Source organism: Mytilus galloprovincialis, chromosome 9, assembly GCF_965363235.1.
Source record: "Mytilus galloprovincialis chromosome 9, xbMytGall1.hap1.1, whole genome shotgun sequence".
Taxonomy (NCBI): domain Eukaryota; kingdom Metazoa; phylum Mollusca; class Bivalvia; order Mytilida; family Mytilidae; genus Mytilus; species Mytilus galloprovincialis.
The window spans coordinates 12311122-12331964 of NC_134846.1; the positions used below are offsets into that span (position 1 = coordinate 12311122).

Here is a 20843-nt window from a genome sequence, read left to right on the forward strand (position 1 = left end):
TATTTTAGTAGGTCACACATATACATGATATGCATTGTGACTGAAGCCTTATATTCTCTTCTTCGGTTCAAAGATGTACTACTTAAATTAAGTTTACCTTCTTGTCTATAGAAGCCTATAACATAGACCTAATATGAAATGTACGATCTGATCATTGCAGCTAGGCCGATAATATAACATATATAGAATGAAATTCAAAACAGTGTGGCTGTGGCCATTGATTGACACATTTAAAAATTCATCCATTGACTGGGACAATTTAGGGGAACGTTTGTATGTAACGACCACTTCTCACTATGTACTTTTAAAAGACACTTAAACTATGGGGTCACCAAAGGTTCTCAACACCTTAATAAAGTAATTCGAAAAATTAATCAGAAATAACGCGATGTTTTGATTTATATCAATTATATAAATCAAAACATAAAGGTTATTCCTGATTAATTTTTCGAATTATTTTATAATTAAAAGCGTTAAGAAACCTTTGGTGACCCCACAGTTTAAATGTCTATCGTAGGTACGTCGTGAACAGTGGTCGTTACAGACAAACGTTCACGTAAATTGTCCCAGTCAATGGATGAATTTAATGTGTCAATCAATCGCCACAGCCAAACTGTTTTAAATTTCATTCTATAGTCAGTTGCTATTAGTAGCATTCTATATGCATGTACAAGGGCGGATCCAGCTATTCTAAACAGTTTTCTAACCAAGGGGAAGTTCAAACCATAAATCCCCATTCAAAACCCTTGATCTTTAAAAGGAGGGGTTCCAACCCCTGGACACACCCTACCCACCCCCTGGATCGACCACTGCTGCATATGTTTCTTGTTTCAACTACCAATAAAAGAATAGAAAATAAATGTGTGCTAAAATATAAAGATTACAGAAAAGGGTTTCAAAATTATTTAGAATTATTTTTTTTAAATAAACATTAAACCATAATAAATGACAAGTTTAAAAACTATATTCAAATATAATATTGATCTATAATCAATTGATATTTTTTTTCCATCACAGCTGCCAAGTGCTTTGATTTATTTTGGATTTTTTTGGGAGGTGTTTTTTTTTTAATTCATTTTTTCATGCCTATGTGATTGGAATTGTAAATTTCGTTCTTAAAACCGCTGACCAAGCAGCAAAGGACACATTAAGTTTGAGCTGCTGGTGAAAAATTTTATCCGGACTCATGAATCCCAACCGAAATTGAGTCCAAAGTTATTATAATGATATCCGGTTAGTGGCGGAAAATTTCGAAAGTTCTCTTGACATTATTTTTGTCAAATGACTGAGCAGCTTGCAAGTGGATGATCACTGACACATTTTAATCTAACGTTAACTGTATAAGATTACCATGACTGAGGAATACGGAGCCCTTTTTAAAAAAGTATATAGTATATACTCGTCCCAAAATCATGAAAATTTGTCAGCATGATCAGGCAAATGACTTTTGAGTGTTGAGTGACTGTTGTACAGACTAATCTGGGTCTAGGAACCTTATATATAGATTCATATAATTCACTTTATATGTATACTACCCCTAAATCCGCCTTTTATCATGTCATGTAAATCTCCTGTAGTTCAATTCAATATTTTATTGGAAAGAGCACAATAGAGGCGTGATCCAAATACAGACAATTATAATATTAAAACAACACATCAGTTGTTAGTGTATTGTTCGCAAATTACTGGTATAATAATTTTGTGCCAGTATTGTATCCCAGTATTGTACCAGTATTGTGGGTTTTTTTTTAAAATAAACAATACACATATACTAGGTAATTAATATTTTACTAAAGGTGTCACATTTATATATGCATGATGCACAGGCACTTGTCTCAGAAATTTTTTTCCTATTTATACCTTAATATAACACAAGGTACTTAACTTGCATTTTTCGAAAAATGTCATTCGGTGACGAAATTCCGTTATATGCCGCTTTCTAGGCTGTCAACCCCACTTAAACTTGTAATATCGTAAATCTAAATTGATTTATCTATACAATGGTGTATAACACGTCTACATTTATTGTCGAAATCATCCGTAGCAATCCTACCCAAGTATGTCAATCGTAATATTTTTTTCCAACCGCTGAAAATTTGTCAAACTTGTGTTATATTAAGGTATATAGGAATTTTTTTTCTGAGACAAGTGCCTGTGGCATAATGAAATTAAATCATGACATGACAATTTTATAAGGAATAATTGTATGTTTAACTGATGATGGCAGTGATGGTACATAATTTGATTGTCATCAAAAAAAGTTTTAAATCTTCTGATGTTTTACCCTACTGTCTCAGCATTTTAACAAACTCTTTGCCATGCTTCTATGTTTTCTTTAATCTCTCTCTTTCCCAGACTCAAAGTATATTTTAGTGATATAGCTCTGTATCATCAGCATTGGAATTGTCTATTTCTACTTTGTATGGCATTTGTACAACCCCCCCCCCCCCCCCTCACACACACACACATATATACTTCCTATAGGGATTTTTAGGTATTTTGTGGATTTTCTGTAAAAGAATTTACAGTGATAGAATGTAATAATTTGCCTAAATTTAATAGATAATAACTCAAACATGATTAAACATGAATAAGATGATATTTTATTTAAAACGAATTAAATAAAATATAGAAATATGATAAAACGAAGAGCAATTAGTTTTATATAATTAACAATTGTTTGCATAATATGATTTAAATGCAATAATCTTTTGTTTATTTGTACAATGTGTATCTGTTTGGTGTCAATTTAGGTTTGTGAGTAAAGTAATTATTTTTAATTAATTTCACAATTATCCTATATAATAATCTTTATGAGTTCATTTAATCTCCTTTTTGATTTTCAATAACTTATTTTTCTTAAAATTCATTTTTCATTATACATTTTTGTCGAGCCTTCGACTTTAGTCGAAAAAGCGAGACTAAGCGATCCTACATTCCGTCGTCGTCGGCGTCGTCGGCGGCGTCAACAAATATTCACTCTGTGGTTAAAGTTTTTGAAATTTTAATAACTTTCTTAAACTATACTGGATTTCTACCAAACTTTGACAGAAGCTTGTTTATGATCATAAGATAGTATCCAGAAGTAAATTTTGTAAAAATAAAATTCCATTTTTTCCGTATTTTACTATAAATGGACTTAGTTTTTTCTGCGGGGAAACAAAACATTCACTCTGTGGTTAAAGTTTTTAGAATTTTAATAACTTTCTCAAACTATCCTGGGTTTGTACCAAACTTGGACAGAAGCTTGTTTATGATCATAAGATAATATCCAGAAGTAAATTTTGTAAAAATAAAATTCCATTTTTTCCGTATTTTACTTATAAATGGACTTAGTTTTTTTTGCGGGGAAACATTACATTCACTCTGTGGTTAAAGTTTTTAGAATTTTAATAACTTTCTTTAACTATCCTGGGTTTGTACCAAACTTGGACAGAAGCTTGTTTATGATCATAAGATAGTATCCAGAAGAAAATTTTGTAAAAATAAAATTCAATTTTTTCCGTATTTTACTTATAAATGGACTTAGTTTTTTCTGCAGGGAACCATTACATTCACTCTGTGGTTAAAGTTTTTAAAATTTAAATAACTTTCTTAAACTATCCTGGGTTTGTACCAAACTTGGAAATAACCTTATTTATGATCATAAGATTGTATCCAGAAGTAAAGTTTGTAAAAAGATTACTCTGTTTTTTTCTGTAATTTACTTTCAAATGGACTTAGATTTTCTTACAATCATAAAATAGTAACAAGAGGAATATTTTTATTGATTTTTTTCCTCATTGTTGTTGAGCCTGTGATTTACAGCAAAAATAGGCGAGACACTGGGTTCCGCGGAACCCTTACAAATTTTTAAGTAAAGTCAACAATACAACTACGATACTAGTATATCAGTAATGTACCAGTATTGCTGTTTTTAAAAAAAAAATTACAATACTGTTACAAAATTTTTATACCAGTATTGTGGACAATACTTTAATTGTTTATTGAATAAATGCACATTTATACCCCAATGGGGTTGAAGGCATATATAAATGAACACAATACATCATACAAAAATAACAACAAAAGAACAAACATTATATACATATAAGTATCTATCATGCAGTTGTTGAGTCCACTCTCCTCAGTGACCATGACTTTTTAACAAATGGAGCCGTATACTGCATAATTGACGGACACGAAAGACATAAAACCAATTTATCCACATCATCCATATTATCTATATCAGAATAGGTATTTCTAACTTTCTGCAAAAATTGAAGTCTCAAATCTTTATTTTTAATACATGTAAATAAAAAATGTTCTTCATCATCTATTTTATTTAGACAACAATGTTGACATAAACGTTCTTCCCTTTTTATATTTTTGTATCTACCCCTTTCAATTTCCAAAATATGGTCACTTACCCTTAATTTAGTAAATTTTTTCCTTATTTCAAAGTTATTCTCTTTAAGTAAATAAGGCTCAGTTTCATATTTTTTTTTGATTTTACTATAGATAAATAATTTATTATTTTCTGTTAAAGAATTTAATTTTTTAAAGAACAGCTTTTTATAGTTTTCTTGCATAATATCTTTCATGTGTTTATTCATTTTATATTTTTCTTTTATGAAGTCAATATTTTGTATATCAGATATATTTAAATTATTTTCATGAGTTATATTTTTTACAAAAGTATACCAAGAATAGGTTCCTGTTTCATCCAACAGTTTAGTTGTGCAGTATGCATCATATAACAACGGATTAATTTCTGTGTTAGATACTCTTGCCATATATTTTAGTGCTTGAACCTTTACATATACATCTATTGGATATTGTCCTAACTCTGCCCTTGATGCAATGTTAACTGCTTTTTTACTTAAACCTAGAATTAATTTGCAAAATTTTAAATTCACCTTTTCAATAAAGCTATTATCAATTAATGTAAGTATATCAAAATCTTTATCATTGTTTACTGCTCTACTCTGAGACCTCAGTACTTTTTCATAGTAGTCCATATACCAAATTTCTGAGTTATACATTAAAATTGGTTTTATTAAAGATTCAAATAGTTTTTTATGTATATTTATAGGTATATTTTCTATATTATTCATATATTTAAACAAACTGAATAGAACTTTTGTGCCTTTTTTTGATAGTTCCATATGTGATGTATGGAATTTACCAGAAGCCTCTATAATATTACCTAGATATTTATATTTATAACCAGTATACCAGTATTCATTCACAAACTACAGGAGATCCCTTGATGCAAATCAAGTCCCAAGTCGATCCGTCTCGTGCCTATGTGGATCAATTCCTTATTTATTTTTCGGGCCCTACTTTTCATCATATACATGTGTGAACCTTATTTACTATTACTACCCCCAGTTACAAACAAAACTTTGTTTCCTATACAGCTGTCCATGCCTCTACAATAACTTTTTTTCAACTGTACAAACCAAAACTTACTTGTTCGAATAAAATTGTAACTTGTCCAAAAAAAATCTTAATACTAACCTTTTTTGCATTTTTAGTCAATTCAAGGAACAAAATAAATTAAAACAATAGAACAGAATTTGATTCATACACAATGTATCTTTTGAACATGTTGAAATACTTTTCAAAAATATGAGTCGGAACAACTGAATCTAGTCATGTCACAGGTTCTAGTTTTAATAAATGCCGAAGTCTCATCAGACTATGCACATGAGGCACTGTCTGATAGGCCTGTCAATGTTTTTTAAGTTGAAAAAGATTATTCAAATGCAATCAATAAAAAAAAAATGAAGATGAGGTATGATGGCAAGTTGCAAGTACTGTTTTTTTTCTACATACTACATGTACTAGGAATACTAGGATAAAATATGATTTAGTGAATTTTATGGTAAATAATTTCATTTTTATTTTCAAAGTTTTTTTGTTAAGAAAATTATCAGCATGATTTATTATAAGGCAACAGAATACAATGGAATAAGGAAGGAAAACAATGTACATATTTGTCTTGGTCCTATATGTCTTCTGTGTTGTCAAACTGTCTATTAAACTTGAAGCCCAATCATTCCAGCTGATGATGAACTGTCTTGTAAAGTTTCCTTATAATGTCTGCAAAGCATCGCTGATCAGTAAAACTGGTTTACCAGAATAGTATGCCTTTTACCTGTTAAAACATACATGTACCTGATAAAGAACCAGTTTTAAATATTGGATTGCAAGTAAACATGTCAAATTAAAACTTTATTTTTATATGCTCCTATCTTATTTTGTTTATAATTACTTTGTTCATCAAATTTATTTTCTGCAGAATAATTTTACTTGTCCCATCAGACAAGCTTGATATAGCTTTTACTTGTCCAAACTTTTTTTGCTCTGGTACCGGACAAGCATTATTGTCAAGGCCTGCTGTCATTGTGTCAAACTTAACCTAGACCCATCGTGTATAGTTACATTTTGTACCTACAAAAAAGACAAAAAGTAAACATAATGAACAACTAAAAAAACAAATGCAATGACAAAGTCATTGGATCTTAATTATGTACATGTACAATGATTATGATGTATACTACAAAAAATAGTAATTTTAAAACTAGTAGTTAGCAATAAATAGCATGAATAGCAAATATTTTACTGGATTACAGAATCCTGATGTTTGACATGAAGGCAAAGTAATGAAAGTATGTGTCTTAATGAATACAGTATGCTAAACATGCTAAATGCTGTTCGATGTGAGCAAAGGCTCTGTGTTGAAAACTGTACCTTGACCTATAATGGTTTACCTTTATAAATTGTTACTGGGATGGAGATAAAATTGAGAATGGAAATGGGGAATGTGTCAAAGAGACAACAACCCGACCAAATAAAAAACAACAGCAGAGGGTCACCAACAGGTCTTCAATGTAGCGAGAAATTCCCGCACCCGGAGGCATCAGAGTTGTTTCATTGGCACTCATACCACATCTTCCTATATCTATGAACATTCAATGATGTAATCATGGTAATGATAATTCACAGATTGTTAATTTCATGCAAAAACATGATGCAAAATTTACTTCAATGCATGTTGAAATTGCACTTTTAAATCATCAGATAAGAGGATTGCATTATTATAAGCATGGTAATGTTTAAATATGTTTGGGTAGAGAGTTGTCTCATCAGCACTCATATCACATGAACTTCTTATATCTTTTGATTAATATAATTACACATCTTCATGTATTATAAACAGAAATACATTGCATGTACATGTATGTATCTTATTCTTATAACAATATCCATCAAGAACATGACCATAATGATTATGATGATGATGTAAAAGAAATTAATATCAAGTAATTATTATATTTCAGAAAACAATACAGTGTATGTTACAGTCATTCTTCAAAGATGAGAAGACAAAGAGTAAGTTTCTTAGTGATAATTGCAAAAAGGAGGTACAGCTACATGTACATTACAAGAATTTCCTATCTTATCTGTCCCCCATTTAGGATTATTATACATCACTAAAATTCACAGTTAAATAATGACATCAAAATCTTGAATAGAAAATTTCTGATACATTGTACAACAAAGGAAAAATTATTGTTTTATGACGTCAAAAGTTCAAGAGTTGCTGATTCTAAAATAGTGATAAGGTCTAAAACCTTTTAGTTTACTGTTCTAGCTATTTAGTTTTCTGTGTTATTTAGAGTTATTGATAAAAACTTTGCTAATGTTGCACACACTTCTTTTTACTTATCAATATACATGATATACAACTAAGGAGATGTGGGATAACTGACAATGAGCATGATGAGACAACTGTCTACCAGAATTTGAATAAATGTATATAAGCAATTAAAGGTCACCATACATGTACATCCTTCAATAATGATAAAAACCCATACCACATTGGTGGCTTTGAAAGGCTGGACATTAAAAAATGTGACTAAAACAACTCATAGAGAAATCTGACATGCTCATATATAACAAAACAATGTACGCAAAATCAAATATGTCAGACCTGAATCAAAAACAACCACTGTAAGGCTGCTTCTTTCTTCTTATCAACCGGCTACATATGTACTTTAAAATTAGGCATGTTAGAGAAAACATTTATCAATCAAGATTATCTTTGAGTTTATATTAACATTGTCAAATGATTGTTGTATCATGTATGAATAGGAATCTCATTTAAAAACTCTAAAAATGCTACAAAATATTGAATATAAGAATATTATAATTAGAAACCTGAAAAATATCAAACTTTAATCCTTTTAATTTTGGTTTTATTCTTCAACTTTTAGTGACCAGTGAAGCTATACATTTGTCCAGAGAGTTGATTGGACTCTTTATAACAGGTAGGTGTACCAGTAGTTTTGTTCAGAGCTCATGTACTTTTTATTATATAATCATTCTTTTACCTATTCTTAGATTGAACTCTGCCTTCTTTTAAACTGAGTTTTATTGTACATTTTTTGTTAGTTTTGTATTTTAAAGTTTTGGTTCATTGATACATTTCGGAATTTAGTGTGGTGTCAATTTCACTGAACTAGTATACACTATGTTTTAAAAGAGGCCAGTTGAAGCCAGTTACAGGATTTTGAGGGATTTTCTTGCTGTGTGAAAGACCTATTATAATTAATGATCGCTATGACTGTTTTCTGCTTATATCAAGTTGTTGTCTTTATTTTAGAATTTTATGTTGTATATACTCCATTTAAAGATCTTCACCGTGTGGTCATTCTTTAAAGTAATAAGTATTTTGTCTTACATTTAAAGTACATGTATTTTACAGAAGTTGAAAGAAAAGATAATTATACATTGTAGTTTATAGACACAAGTCTCAATTTGATCCACTTTCTCTTCATCTCTTGTATGTGTATATATTTATATGATCCCAAGTTCTTAACACACAATACTCATTTATTATAAAAACTTTAACTGAGACGTGTTAGAAGACAATATGTACTTGAAATTAGTTCTTTTTATATACAAGGACAGATAGACTGTTTGCTTATAAAAAATGCATACATTCTTTGTCCATTTGGTTTTGGGGGGGGGCTACTTTGGAATACAGGTGTCATATGGTATTTTGCCCCCCCTAAAAAGTGAACTCGGGGTTGAAATACCATGCTGTAGGTATTTTGACCCCAGGTTCACTTTTTAGGGGGTTCAAAATAATCCTCTTAACCTGGTAGCCTTTTCTTTGGAAAGATTACCTTTGCATTGAAAGCATTTATTGGCCTATTAAAAACATGTATTTTTAGATGATCAAATACTTATTTGCTATTTTCAGAGGCAATTATGAGGTCATGCAAAGAGGCAGAGGTGAGTTATATACATGTAGTATACTTCTTTTATTATAAACAAAGGGACAAATTTTATTGTTTTGGAACTTTACTTATCATATGAATCAGATTTATGAAAACTTACTCATTTCTTGACGACTTATTATGAAGCTTTACACAAATTAATGACCTGCATGTGTAACATATTCAAAGCAAGTGAGGTTCACCTTAACCACTTTAAAGTTTTAAACATTTTTTTATTTGAGCGCCACTGGTGAGTCTTTTGTAGATGAAATGCATGTCTGGCGTAAATATAAGATTTTAATCCTGTTATCTATCTTTGATGAGTTTATTCATTAACATGTGTTTAATCTTGAAGTTCTTTTTCTGTCAATTAACATAAAAGAATCTTAGATTTTAAAAAGAGTTTAAAAATCACAAATTGGACTAGACAAAAATATCTCATTTCATAACTGAAATAAAACAGGAAATAATTGTTCTTCAAACATTGAACTACTGAGTGCTAGGGCAGTTGGAAGGGAGACATGATTGTATTAACAGAAATGAAATATATGTTGAAACTTTAATTTAAAATGTATTTTTTCAGAAAGACAGCACTACCACAGTGTCAATTGAACATCTAGAGAAAATTCTTCCACAACTTGTAAGTTTAAATATGTTTTACCTTTTTACAGTTATATTAATGTAATTGTTTTAAGTATAAAATGCAAAATGTTTTCATAATAATCTGTTAAAATATTGTAAATTATAAAATAGAATTGAGAATTGAAACAGGGAAATTGTCAAAGAGACAACTTGAAAAAGAGCAGAAAACAGTCCAAGGCCACCAGAGGGTTTTCAATATAGTGAGATAATACCACACCCAAGGAAGGGCTTCAGCTTGCTTTGGAGCAATATGTATACCAGTACTACTTCAGGGAAATGGATGCTACACTAAACTTCAGACCGTTAGTTTTCTTTGAATTATTTTACATTGCCATTTTGGGCCTTTTTTAGCTTACTATGCGGTATGGGCTTTGCTAATTGTTGAAGGCCGTACAGTGACCTATAGTTGTTAATTTATGTGTCGTTTTGGTCTCTTGTGGAGAGTTGTCTCATTGGCAATCATACCACATCTTCTTTTTTATATGCAAAACATATAGATGAACCAAAATGTAAAAAAACAAACAAAGGCTATAGGTTCCTGACGGGGGACAGGCACAAAAATGCTGTATGGTTAAACATATTTTAAGAGATCTCAATCTTCCCCCTATTCCTTAACCCAATTTGGATAAACAAACACACAACAATCATGACAATACACACAGTAAAACTCGCACTTCAAGCATTCCATTGGTACCAGTGACTGTAGAACATATTATGCCTTCTACTTATACCACCAATATCAATACTAAGAGAAATTGATAAAATACAAAACTTTAAAACAAACAAATATCTCCCTGGTTAAACTTTTCATTGTGTACGAATAACCAAATCTTTTTATTTTACACCTCATCTTTAGCTAAAATGAATTCAAACTTCCCTACATCATTATCATATATGATCAAGCTGGTGAATAGTTTAATTGAAAAAATTGAAAAGTTGATTTAGATAACCATAAATAATAAAACACCTGCTTCTAATAATTTACCTTCAATATCAAATGTATTCTTAAAGGTTTGGAATTGTCTATTGTGTGATTATTTTGTTATGTTTATTTACAAAAAGATATTATTTTTTGTCAGTTGCTGGATTTCTGAGATGATTTTGCCAGATGAAGAATGGGCCCCTTGTGGATGTGTAATATGGACTGTTATAGATTATAAATTTCATAGACTTACGATGTTTTACATTATTATTAAAAATATTATACTTTTGTTAAATATATTTGTACATGATGTGTTATGGTAGACGGTCTGTAGGTTGCATTTCTGTAAATATTGACAATGCAATTTCCCATAGGAACTCCTTTTACGGCTAAAACTGTACCACTTTTACTATGAAGTTTTGAAAAAAATCTTATCCTAGAATTGAAAGTTCATATGCACCACAATTTTTTTCAAAGGTCAAAATATAAGGCTGTGTGGCATATTTTCAACATTTATATGCCCTGAACTTCTCAAAGTTTAAACTAACACTAATTTTCTTAACTACTCCTACCTCGAATGAAAGGTTTAATACCATAGATTTCAATGTAAACAATATGCACATGTATATTTACTGGTAACATTCCTAAGGCTGGAACACAGAGAGCATAACTGGGAACCAGTATGTAAACAAAATTAATTTTCTATGAATATTCAAGATCTCCCCAAAAGAGGTGTGGTTTGAGAAACAGCTGTATTTACAAAGTGCAACCTGTATGGACTTATTTCTCTTTGATAATATGAGAGGTCATTGTTGTGATCCATGATGTGTTCAAGACTCCCTAAGTATACAGAATTACACAGTAAAAGCAAAAACTGGTCAATTAAGTTCAGAGTTGAAAAACTCTTTGAGATCTCATTGACGCATACTCAATGAGTACCATAGGTTATGAATTTGATCCCCACAAGATCAAACTAAACTTGAACAATTCGTAAAAAGTCTGCACCTCTGCACAGCACACTGTATATAAGAGTAAGAACAAATACTAGTACACTCATAGTCTTGGTATGTTGACCTCTTTCTACAACTTTTTGCAAAATAAGGTTTCAAAACCTACTCTGTGACAGTCTGGTACAAAAAATTTCATATAAAATTTGTTCTTGTCCCTCGTATGCATTGAATTTAAACAACCATCCATAATGAGTCATATTTCTCATCCTTATCTTCCTCCTCCTCCATCTCGTCATCATCATCATTGGTGTTGTTGCTCCTGACATGTTTTAAGCAAATTTCAAAGTTTTTGGTTATTATTAGCTTTAATACTTAGCATACAAGGCCAAATGAGCTTTTGTCATCACTTTGGGACAGTCATCATCATCATTCGTAGTTCATTTCTTGTCATAACATTTAAAAAAAAATCATTTATGAAATACTGGGCCAAGTCTCATTTAACTTGACCTGAAAATTCCTTAGGAAATATTGTTTGAAATTGTTATGGGGATTATGTACATCACCAAAAATAGCCACTTGCTAAAACCTGAACATAGAGGATAAAATAAAGTTTTTGGATTATATCTCTTTTTCTGACACAGTAATTGCAGGTTAAAAATCATCAACAGGTCAATCTATGGAATTTTCAAAAATCTGACATCTTAATTTGGATCGAAATGACTATTTTGCCCTATAATATCTCAAAGAATAACAGATGGAGAGAAATTCTAAAAGTGAAAAAGACAAGAACAATAAGATTAAAGATTAATCAACTTGACAGCAAGTATGAGGATGGAGTTCATGAAGACCTCTCTAAGTTCTGATAATATTCATTTTTTTTCCCAGAATGTTGTGAAGTCTAAGATTCCTGTTTCTCTAATCTTTGGCCTTTGAATACCAACAACTAAAAACTGCTTTTTTGTTTGTGATTTCTACTACTTTTATTTCTAGTATGTAAATTTTTTGTAGTGCTTGGTGTTTGTTAACATGTTCAATTAGGAATTATTGCCTTTGAATTTTGAATTTGATGTTTTCTTTTTTTTGTTTATTTTTTGTTTTAAAACACAGAAGAAAGTCTTTAAGAGATCTCAAGTTGTAAGATTTCAACAAAATAAGATCTGATAATAAGACAATATAAGTGAATTGTAAGTTTACAGGAGTTATTGCCCTTGAAAGATCTGTGTTTACTAACTATAAATGAGTAAAATGTCAATGCAAAAATGTTCAAAAAATTAAGATCTACAAATTAGCAGGAATTGTCAATTGATTCATTATAGAAGTTCATTTAAGATGAGTTTTATATTTTTTTGTTATTGCATAAACCGTTTACAATAGTAACAAACGAAATAAGCACAATAAAATCTACAAATTATTTTAATGATGGACATTGTTAACTGAATCCTTATAAAGTTATTGCCCTTGAATAATATTAAGTATGGATTAATAATATTAATTTGTCTTTTGGTTGTAGTAAGCAAAATGTACTTGTTATAAAGGTGTATTTATAAATCGATCCTAATCAGGTCAAGTACTAATTTACATATTAAATATTTTATTCATTAGGAAATTTGATATACTATTTACACCTTTACCATTTTCAATGATTTTTAATCATGATACAAAAGAAGTAATTGATATGGTGAAATGTAAAACACATTCAATAATTGATACAGTAAATCGTTCACTTGATTAATTACCGTGTCACTGTGTCAATATTGAAGGGGTAGAAGGAACTGGGTGATGAAGAGCAAACCTATGGATATTCTGGGGGGACTTGACATTTTTCGTCTTCGAGTAAAAAAGTGGGGGGGCGGGCTTAAGGATATCTGTATGGAAGTGGGAATCAGAGAACCCCTGTCAACACCGTCATAAATCATAATTCACAGCTTATATTGGTCGATTACCTTCTTTGTTAAAAGCTTTAAATTGACCTTTTTATATTTTATTATGTTCAAGGTCTTTGGTAATGCCGGTAAATTTACTACTCTGAATTAATTATTAAAGTTCTGTAACATTTTTGCACTGGTAGGTTTTTGGAAGAATTTGTATAATAGGATATAGTTATCGTACTATTAAACTCCTTGAACTTTTGTTATATTCCAGTAGGTTATTGAATCCATTAATACATTTGAGTTAGATACCAATATTTCAAACATTTGTGCTATAGGTATTTTATATTCTTAAAGATAGGTTTTCTATTCTTTTTATTCATGAATGTATAATAGTTTTTAAAACAAATGCACAGACCGAATACATGTCTGTGTCATATATTCAAAATAACACAATGAGACGTTCATTTGATAAAAAAAAAAGGGGGGGTTTCAACCCCGGACCCTCTGGATCCGCCAATGGTTGATTGAAAAGTTTCGAAGAAAGCCGGAAAACCAATAGACGATAGCTGCACCAGAAGGAAAGGCCGTTTTTGTCTAGCCTTCGACTTTAGTCGCAAAAGCGAGACTAAGCGATCCTACATTCCGTCGTCGGTGGTGTCCACAAATATTCACTCTGTGGTTAAAGTTTTTAAAATTTTAATAACTTTCTTAAACTATCCTGAATTTCTTCCAAACTTGGACAGAAGCTTGTTTATGATCAGAAGATAGTATCCAGAAGGAAATTTTGTAAAAACAAAATTCCATTTTTTCCGTATTTTACTTTTAAATGGACTTAATTTTTCTGCCAGGAAATATTACATTCACTCTGTGGTTAAAGTTTTTAAAATTTTAATAACTTTCTTAAACTATCATGGGTTAGTACCAAACTTGGACAGAAGCTTGTTTATGATCATAAGATAGTATCCAGAAATAAATTTTGTAAAAATAAAATTCCATTTTTTCCGTATTTTACTTTTAAATGGACTTAGATTTTCTGACAGAAACAACAAATTCACTCTGTGGTTAAACTTTTTAAAATTTAAATAACTTTCTTATACTATTTTGGATTTGTACCAAACTTGGATAGAAGCTTGTTTATGATCAAAAGCTAGTATCTAGTTGGAAATTTTGTAAAAATAAAATTCCATTGTCTTTCGTATTTTACTTTTAAATGGACTTAGATTTTCTGCCAGGAAACAACACATTCACTCTGTAGTTAAGCTTTTTAAAATTTAACTTTCTTATACTATTTTGGATTTGTACCAAACTTGGACAGAAGCTTGTTTATGATCAAAAGCTAGTATCTAGAAGGAAATTTAGTTTTCTTCTAGTTGACATTACATTTAGTCTGCAGTTAAAAGTTTTTAAACAGTATTAGATTCATAAACTATCCTGGATTTTTACCAAACTTGGATAGAAGCTTCTTACAATTTAATGATAATATCAACAGGAATATTTTATTGATTTATTTCCTCATTTTTGTTGAGCCTGCGATTAACAGAAAGAGTAGGCGAGACACTGGATTCCGCGGAACCCTTACAAATTTTTATTAAGAAAGATTATATAAACACAGATTCCTAAGACCTTCAGGAATGTGAATCAATAATTACCATCCAGTCTCTAAAGATCTGATAAAAATCCTGATCTATTGTAACTTGCCACTTACCCATATGACCCTAAAAGAAATTGTTCATCTTTAATTTACTGGTCCAACTGAGAGGTTCAGTGCTTCCATGAAGGCTTGTTGGCAGATGCCCCACGCCAGTAACCGTCAAATAAGTGCATTTTACACTTATTTTATGGTTTTTTAGCTCACCTGGCCCGAAGGGCCAAGTGAGCTTTTCCCATCACTTTGCGTCCGTCGTCCGTCGTCGTTAACTTTTACAAAAATCTTCACCTCTGAAACTAATGGGCCAAATTTAACCAAACTTGGCCATAATCATCATTGGGATATCTAGTTTAAAAAAGTGTCCGGTGACTCGGCCAACCAACCAAGATGGCCGCCATGGCTAAAAATAGAACATAGGGGTAAAATGCAGTTTTTGGCTTATAACTCAAAAACCAAAGCATTTAGAGCACATCTGATGGTGGTCAAATTGTTCATCAGGTCAAGATCTATCTTCCCTGAAATTTTCAGATGAATCGGACATTCCGTTGCTGGGTTGCTGCCCCTGAAATGGTAATTTTAAGAAAATTTTGCTGTTTTTGGTTATTATCTTGAATTTTATTATAGATAGAGATAAACTGTAAACAGAAATAATGTTCAGCAAAGTAAGATCTACAAATAAGTCAACATGACCAAAATGGCCAGTTGACCACTTTAGGAGTTATTGCCCTTTATAGTCAATTTTTAACCATTTTTCGTAAATCTTAGTAATCTTTTAGAAAAATCTTGTCCTCTGAAACTACTGGGCCAAATTTAACCAAACTTACCCATAATCATCATTGGGGTATGTAGTTAAAAAAATGTGTCTGGTAACCCGGCCAACAAACCAAGATGGCCGCCATGGCTAAAAATAGAACATGGGGGTAAAATGCAGTTTTTGGCTTATAACGCAAAAACCAAAGCATTAAGAGCAAATCTGACAGGAAGTAAAATTGTTGATCAGGTCACGATCTATCTGCCCTGGAATTTTCAGATGAATCGGATAATCGCTTGTTAGGTTGCTGCCCCTGAATTGGTAATTTTGAGGAAATTTTGCTGTTTTTTTTTGTTATCTTGAATATTATTATAGATAGAGATAAACTGTAAACAGCAATAATGTACAGCAAAGTAAGAACTAAAAATAAGTCACATGACCAAAATAGTCAATTGACCCCCTAAGGAGTTATTGCCCTTTATAGTCAATTTTTAACAATTTTCTTAAAATTTGAAGATTTTCAATAACATTTTCCACAGAAAGTACTGTTATAGATAGAGATAATTGTAAGCAGCAAGAATGTTTAGTAAAGTAAGATCTACAAACACATTACCATCACCAAAACACAATTTTGTCATGAATCCATCTGTGTCCATTGTTTAATATTCACATAGACCAAGGTGAGCGACACAGGCTCTTTAGAGCCTCTAGTTTTGCCCCCCAAAAAAAGGTCCCAATTTTTTTTTAATTCGACGCCCCTTTCAAAAATACTGAGTCCATCTCCTCTGTGCCCTGAAAGGAAGTACGACAACAGAGCCTGTATATATTTTAAATTGTAAATTGGAGACAGTTTTGATCGTAAATTGCTTTCAACAGAGAAGAATATATAGCTGTGTTACCCGGTACTGCGTAGTTTTCGCAGGACCATTCAGATTCATCTTTTGAATATGGTTCCTTACTTGAAAGCTAAGGGATATAAATAGAAAAAAACTTTTGCCATATGTTTAATAATGCTGGTATGTCTTTGCTGTTGTGAATCCATTTTAACATCTCAGAGAGTCAGAGACAGGAGACATAATTATTCTTACATATAAAAAAGATGATGTGGTAAAATTGCAAATGAGACAATTCTCCACAAGAGACCAAATGACACAAAATTTAAAACTATACGTCACAAGTTACGGCCTTTACCAATGAGCAATACCCATACCGCATAGTCGGCCATAAAAGGCCCCGAAATGACATGATGCAAATCAATTCAAACTAGAAAACTAATGTTTTTTTTTCTAATTCGATTTGATCATTCTCTGATATATACTAGTAGTTTTGCGTGTTTTTATCGGTTATGTGCACTGTTGTTTGATTTCTTTCTTCTGTGTTTGCATTTTCTCCTTTTTAACTTATTTTGTAATTCCTGATATGTTTCCTTGTTTGTCATTTTCACCTGGATTTTGGTTTGTCAAATGAGGAAAGTAGTGTGTTAATCGGTTTATAGTTCTCCATTTCGCAGATCGGTCAATCCTGATAATGAAAGAAGGCATCTCTCTTCAGTTAGTGCACATGAGAAAGTAGTGCAAGTGCACGTGTCATCTTTTAAATATGTTTGAATCTGCGGCATAAGATCAAAATACGAGGGCCCTCATGGGGTTTTTGATTATGTGATTACTTGGCCGTTTTTTTAATGATTATTTGATTATTAAGCCAAATATTTCATGATTATTTGATTACCTAGGACTGTATTTTTAGTTTATGATTATTTGATTACTAAAGATAAGCAAATATTTAATGATTATGTGATTATATTGGCAAAAAAATGGTGATTATGTGATTACTAGGACCCCCCCATGAGGGGCCTCAAATACGTAAATATTTGACATACATGTATTTTTATCAAAATTTCCCATATGGACAGACGATAACCCCAATCGACGAAAAGTTCAAGTTTGATATTTTGAATTGATGTGATGACATGTTGAAAGCCTGTATGCATGTATAGTTTTTTCTATCTTCGTATTCGATTTCCAAAATTGCAGGTTTTTTTTTACCAGATTTAACACAAATCAGGCTGAAGACATGTTGAAAGCATGATTTCCATTTACGAACTATTGCATTGTTTGAATATGGTGTAACCTATTATAACTTGAACCGATAGAGATGCGTTGTCTACCAGGAGCAAATTAAGGCGGGACAAAGCGGGCATGTGTCCCTTTATAAATTTGTCAAAGCATAGGTTGTGAGTACAAAAAAAAAAGAAAGAAAATAAATGATAGGACGGACGGACCAGAGGCTCCTGACTTGGGATAGGCGCAAAAATGCGGCGGGTTAAACATGATTATGAGATCTCAACCCCCCCCCCCCTAATACCTCTAGCAAATGTAGAAAAGTAAACGCATAACAATACGCACATTAAAATTCAGTTCAAAAGAAGTCCGAGTCTGAGTTTAGCTCCGATGCAAAGACCCTACAAGTGAATCAATATTAACGTCAAAATATGCAATCTTTAATGACCTGACAACAGTATTGTAACTATATCCCTTCTTAATGAAGTCTATTTAAAGGTTTTGTTAGTTTCTGAGGTGAATACTGACATTTTTGTGCTTTATAACGTGCAGAGAGCGTACTTATAAAAAAGAAGATGCGGTATGATTGCCAATGAGACAACTGTCCACAAGAGACCAAAATGACACAGACATTAACAACTATAGGTCCCCGTATGGACTTCAACAATGAACAAAGCCCATACCGCATAGTCGGCTATAAAAGGCCCCGATATGACAATGTAAAACGATCGTTAATATTATATATTGTGAGGTCTTATTATATCTTATTACAGTAAGAAATCAACCATGCCCTGTCTTATTTTGATGTTAACAATGAGTGACTTTGGCATATTATAACTATGTCAGTGGGTGACTTTGACACGTGAGCGAATTATCGTCAGTAGCATCAATTATGGCAATTAAGTGCATCAAGGTAACCGAATTAACTGGAAATTTTTCTTGAAACACTTCAAATGAAAATTTTCAATTGCACATTATGCATGTGTTATGCAAAAAGTATCTTACGGAAATTTTTATCACCCAAACCAAATTCAATAGTAGTCTCAAATTATTATATTCTAGCATGTTGTATATTTCTTGGAAGGAATGTGATAATTCTGTACAGAGGACAATAAAAATTAACGTAAATTCCCGATCAGATACATTATATATATTTACTCTGGTGTCCAATATGACGATAAAAACAAACTTTGGTTAACAAAAAAAACAAAACAAATAAATTATTCTAGCAAAAATATACAGACCATTATAGGAAGGTTAGAAAAAAGTTAACTCTCCAATAATAAATAAAATCTGCAGCCATATAAAAATCACTTCTATAATTGAAAAATCTGAAAGACGTGGATGAAAAGATGTCCTAAATACTTTAACCTTCATCAATCACTAAAATGTAGCCCTTCATTTAAAGTAGTGGCAATATCGTTTATAATAAAATCGTCATCGAAGTTGATACATCGAGATAAAATAAGTGTTGCCTTGACAGTAATGTCTCCAAATAGAACTTGAGAATGTCTCACAAAGCTATCCTTTATGGCTGTCTTTGATTCTTCGGCTTCCTCTTCACAGATTGGTTTCGAAATAAATGTATGCATCTTTTTCCCGCCCTCGACATATTTCCATTTAATATTTCCAACCTGTTCGTTAGCTAACACCCCTGCTCCTAATGGAATTCCATTTACAATCCTTGGAAGTTTTTTGAAACATGAGTTTGGTATATCTGCATCGCTATACACTGGAAAAAATGCTATTTGCAATAAAAAGCAACGTCTTTCGTCCTCCCGCTTTCTTTGAGAATGTACTAACTTAGCTGCGTCTCGCGGACTTATTGTAAAGTGCGAGTTTGAATTGTGAAAATGTGGAATAACACACTGCTGTTCTATGTTGATATTATTTTGTATAATATTCCGATGATTTAATAAATCTCCCATGATTAACTATAAACACACTGTGAGGAAACAAATCGGTGTTGTCTGTCACAAAATCATTTACTGAAAATTTTCAGTCTACTTTCAATATCCTTGAAAAGGAAAAGGAAGGTTATTATATCATGTATATCGTCTTTGCTTCGTGTTTACACCCGTGTGCATGTAAACAAATACACATATCTATTTATACTGAAAGGTGGTTATCAAACTACACAATGCGTTCCATATGCTGAATGATAGTCGTACGTATAATTTGGCAGGCGTTTATCTATACAATATTCTTTGACGTAATAATAGTTCAATAAGTTATTAATTAGCATGCAACCGGCAAATTACACTGAACGTGTCCAAATATGTTGTATTAAATAACATGGCCTAAATAATTCCTTTTGATCCGGTATAGTCTGATATATGTTTCCTACGTAAGGAAATCAATTGTAAATGTATTCCGAATTATTTAAATAATGACTATACATTTGTTGATATGAAATTGCTTAATCATATAAGCAATAACTACAACAGTACAACAGGTATAAAGGAATTTGCATGCATTTGACTTACTTTGAATCTTTAGAATTTAAATTTTAAATATCGGCGTTATCAGGTCAGTTGGACAAGGTTTGAAGAAAACTTTGAATAAAAAAGACAATTATTTAAAATGCACTCTGTATGAATTTGACATTTTCGAGACCTAGATAATCTTGCACGCACGTTTGGACTTCAAGAGAAGATTGATTAATTGACGCGTTATTTGCTTAAACGTTCAGTGGCAAGTATTTGATGCATAAACAGGATGAGACCA

At 31.4% G+C, this 20843-nt stretch overlaps 2 protein-coding genes across 2 annotated transcripts; one reads left to right on the forward strand and one right to left on the reverse strand.

Moving 5' to 3' along the window:
• The first annotated feature begins 1221 nt into the window (after positions 1–1221).
• Positions 1222–11131, forward strand: LOC143044414 (centromere protein X-like). The gene is made up of 6 exons (XM_076216421.1): positions 1222–1384; positions 7329–7380; positions 8265–8318; positions 9257–9288; positions 9856–9912; positions 10994–11131. The coding sequence occupies exons 1-6, from the start codon at positions 1352–1354 to the stop codon at positions 11006–11008; spliced, it is 243 nt and encodes an 80-aa protein (XP_076072536.1). The 5' UTR covers positions 1222–1351; the 3' UTR covers positions 11009–11131.
• An 8023-nt stretch (positions 11132–19154) lies between these two features.
• Positions 19155–20458, reverse strand: LOC143044416 (uncharacterized). The gene has a single exon (XM_076216422.1). The coding sequence runs from the start codon at positions 20042–20044 to the stop codon at positions 19493–19495; it is 552 nt and encodes a 183-aa protein (XP_076072537.1). The 5' UTR covers positions 20045–20458; the 3' UTR covers positions 19155–19492.
• Positions 20459–20843: the final 385 nt, after the last annotated feature.

Excerpts from the sequence above, each read along its gene's own strand:
- LOC143044414 (XM_076216421.1), top strand. The coding sequence starts at position 1,352 with ATGACTGAGGAATACGGAGCCCTTTTTAAAAAA. Across the intron at positions 1,385-7,328 it reads ACGGAGCCCTTTTTAAAAAA|AAAACAATACAGTGTATGTT; the intron begins GTATATAGTATA and ends ATTATATTTCAG. Across the intron at positions 9,289-9,855 it reads GGTCATGCAAAGAGGCAGAG|AAAGACAGCACTACCACAGT; the intron begins GTGAGTTATATA and ends GTATTTTTTCAG.
- LOC143044416 (XM_076216422.1), bottom strand. The coding sequence starts at position 20,044 with ATGGGAGATTTATTAAATCATCGGAATATTATACAAAATAATATCAAC.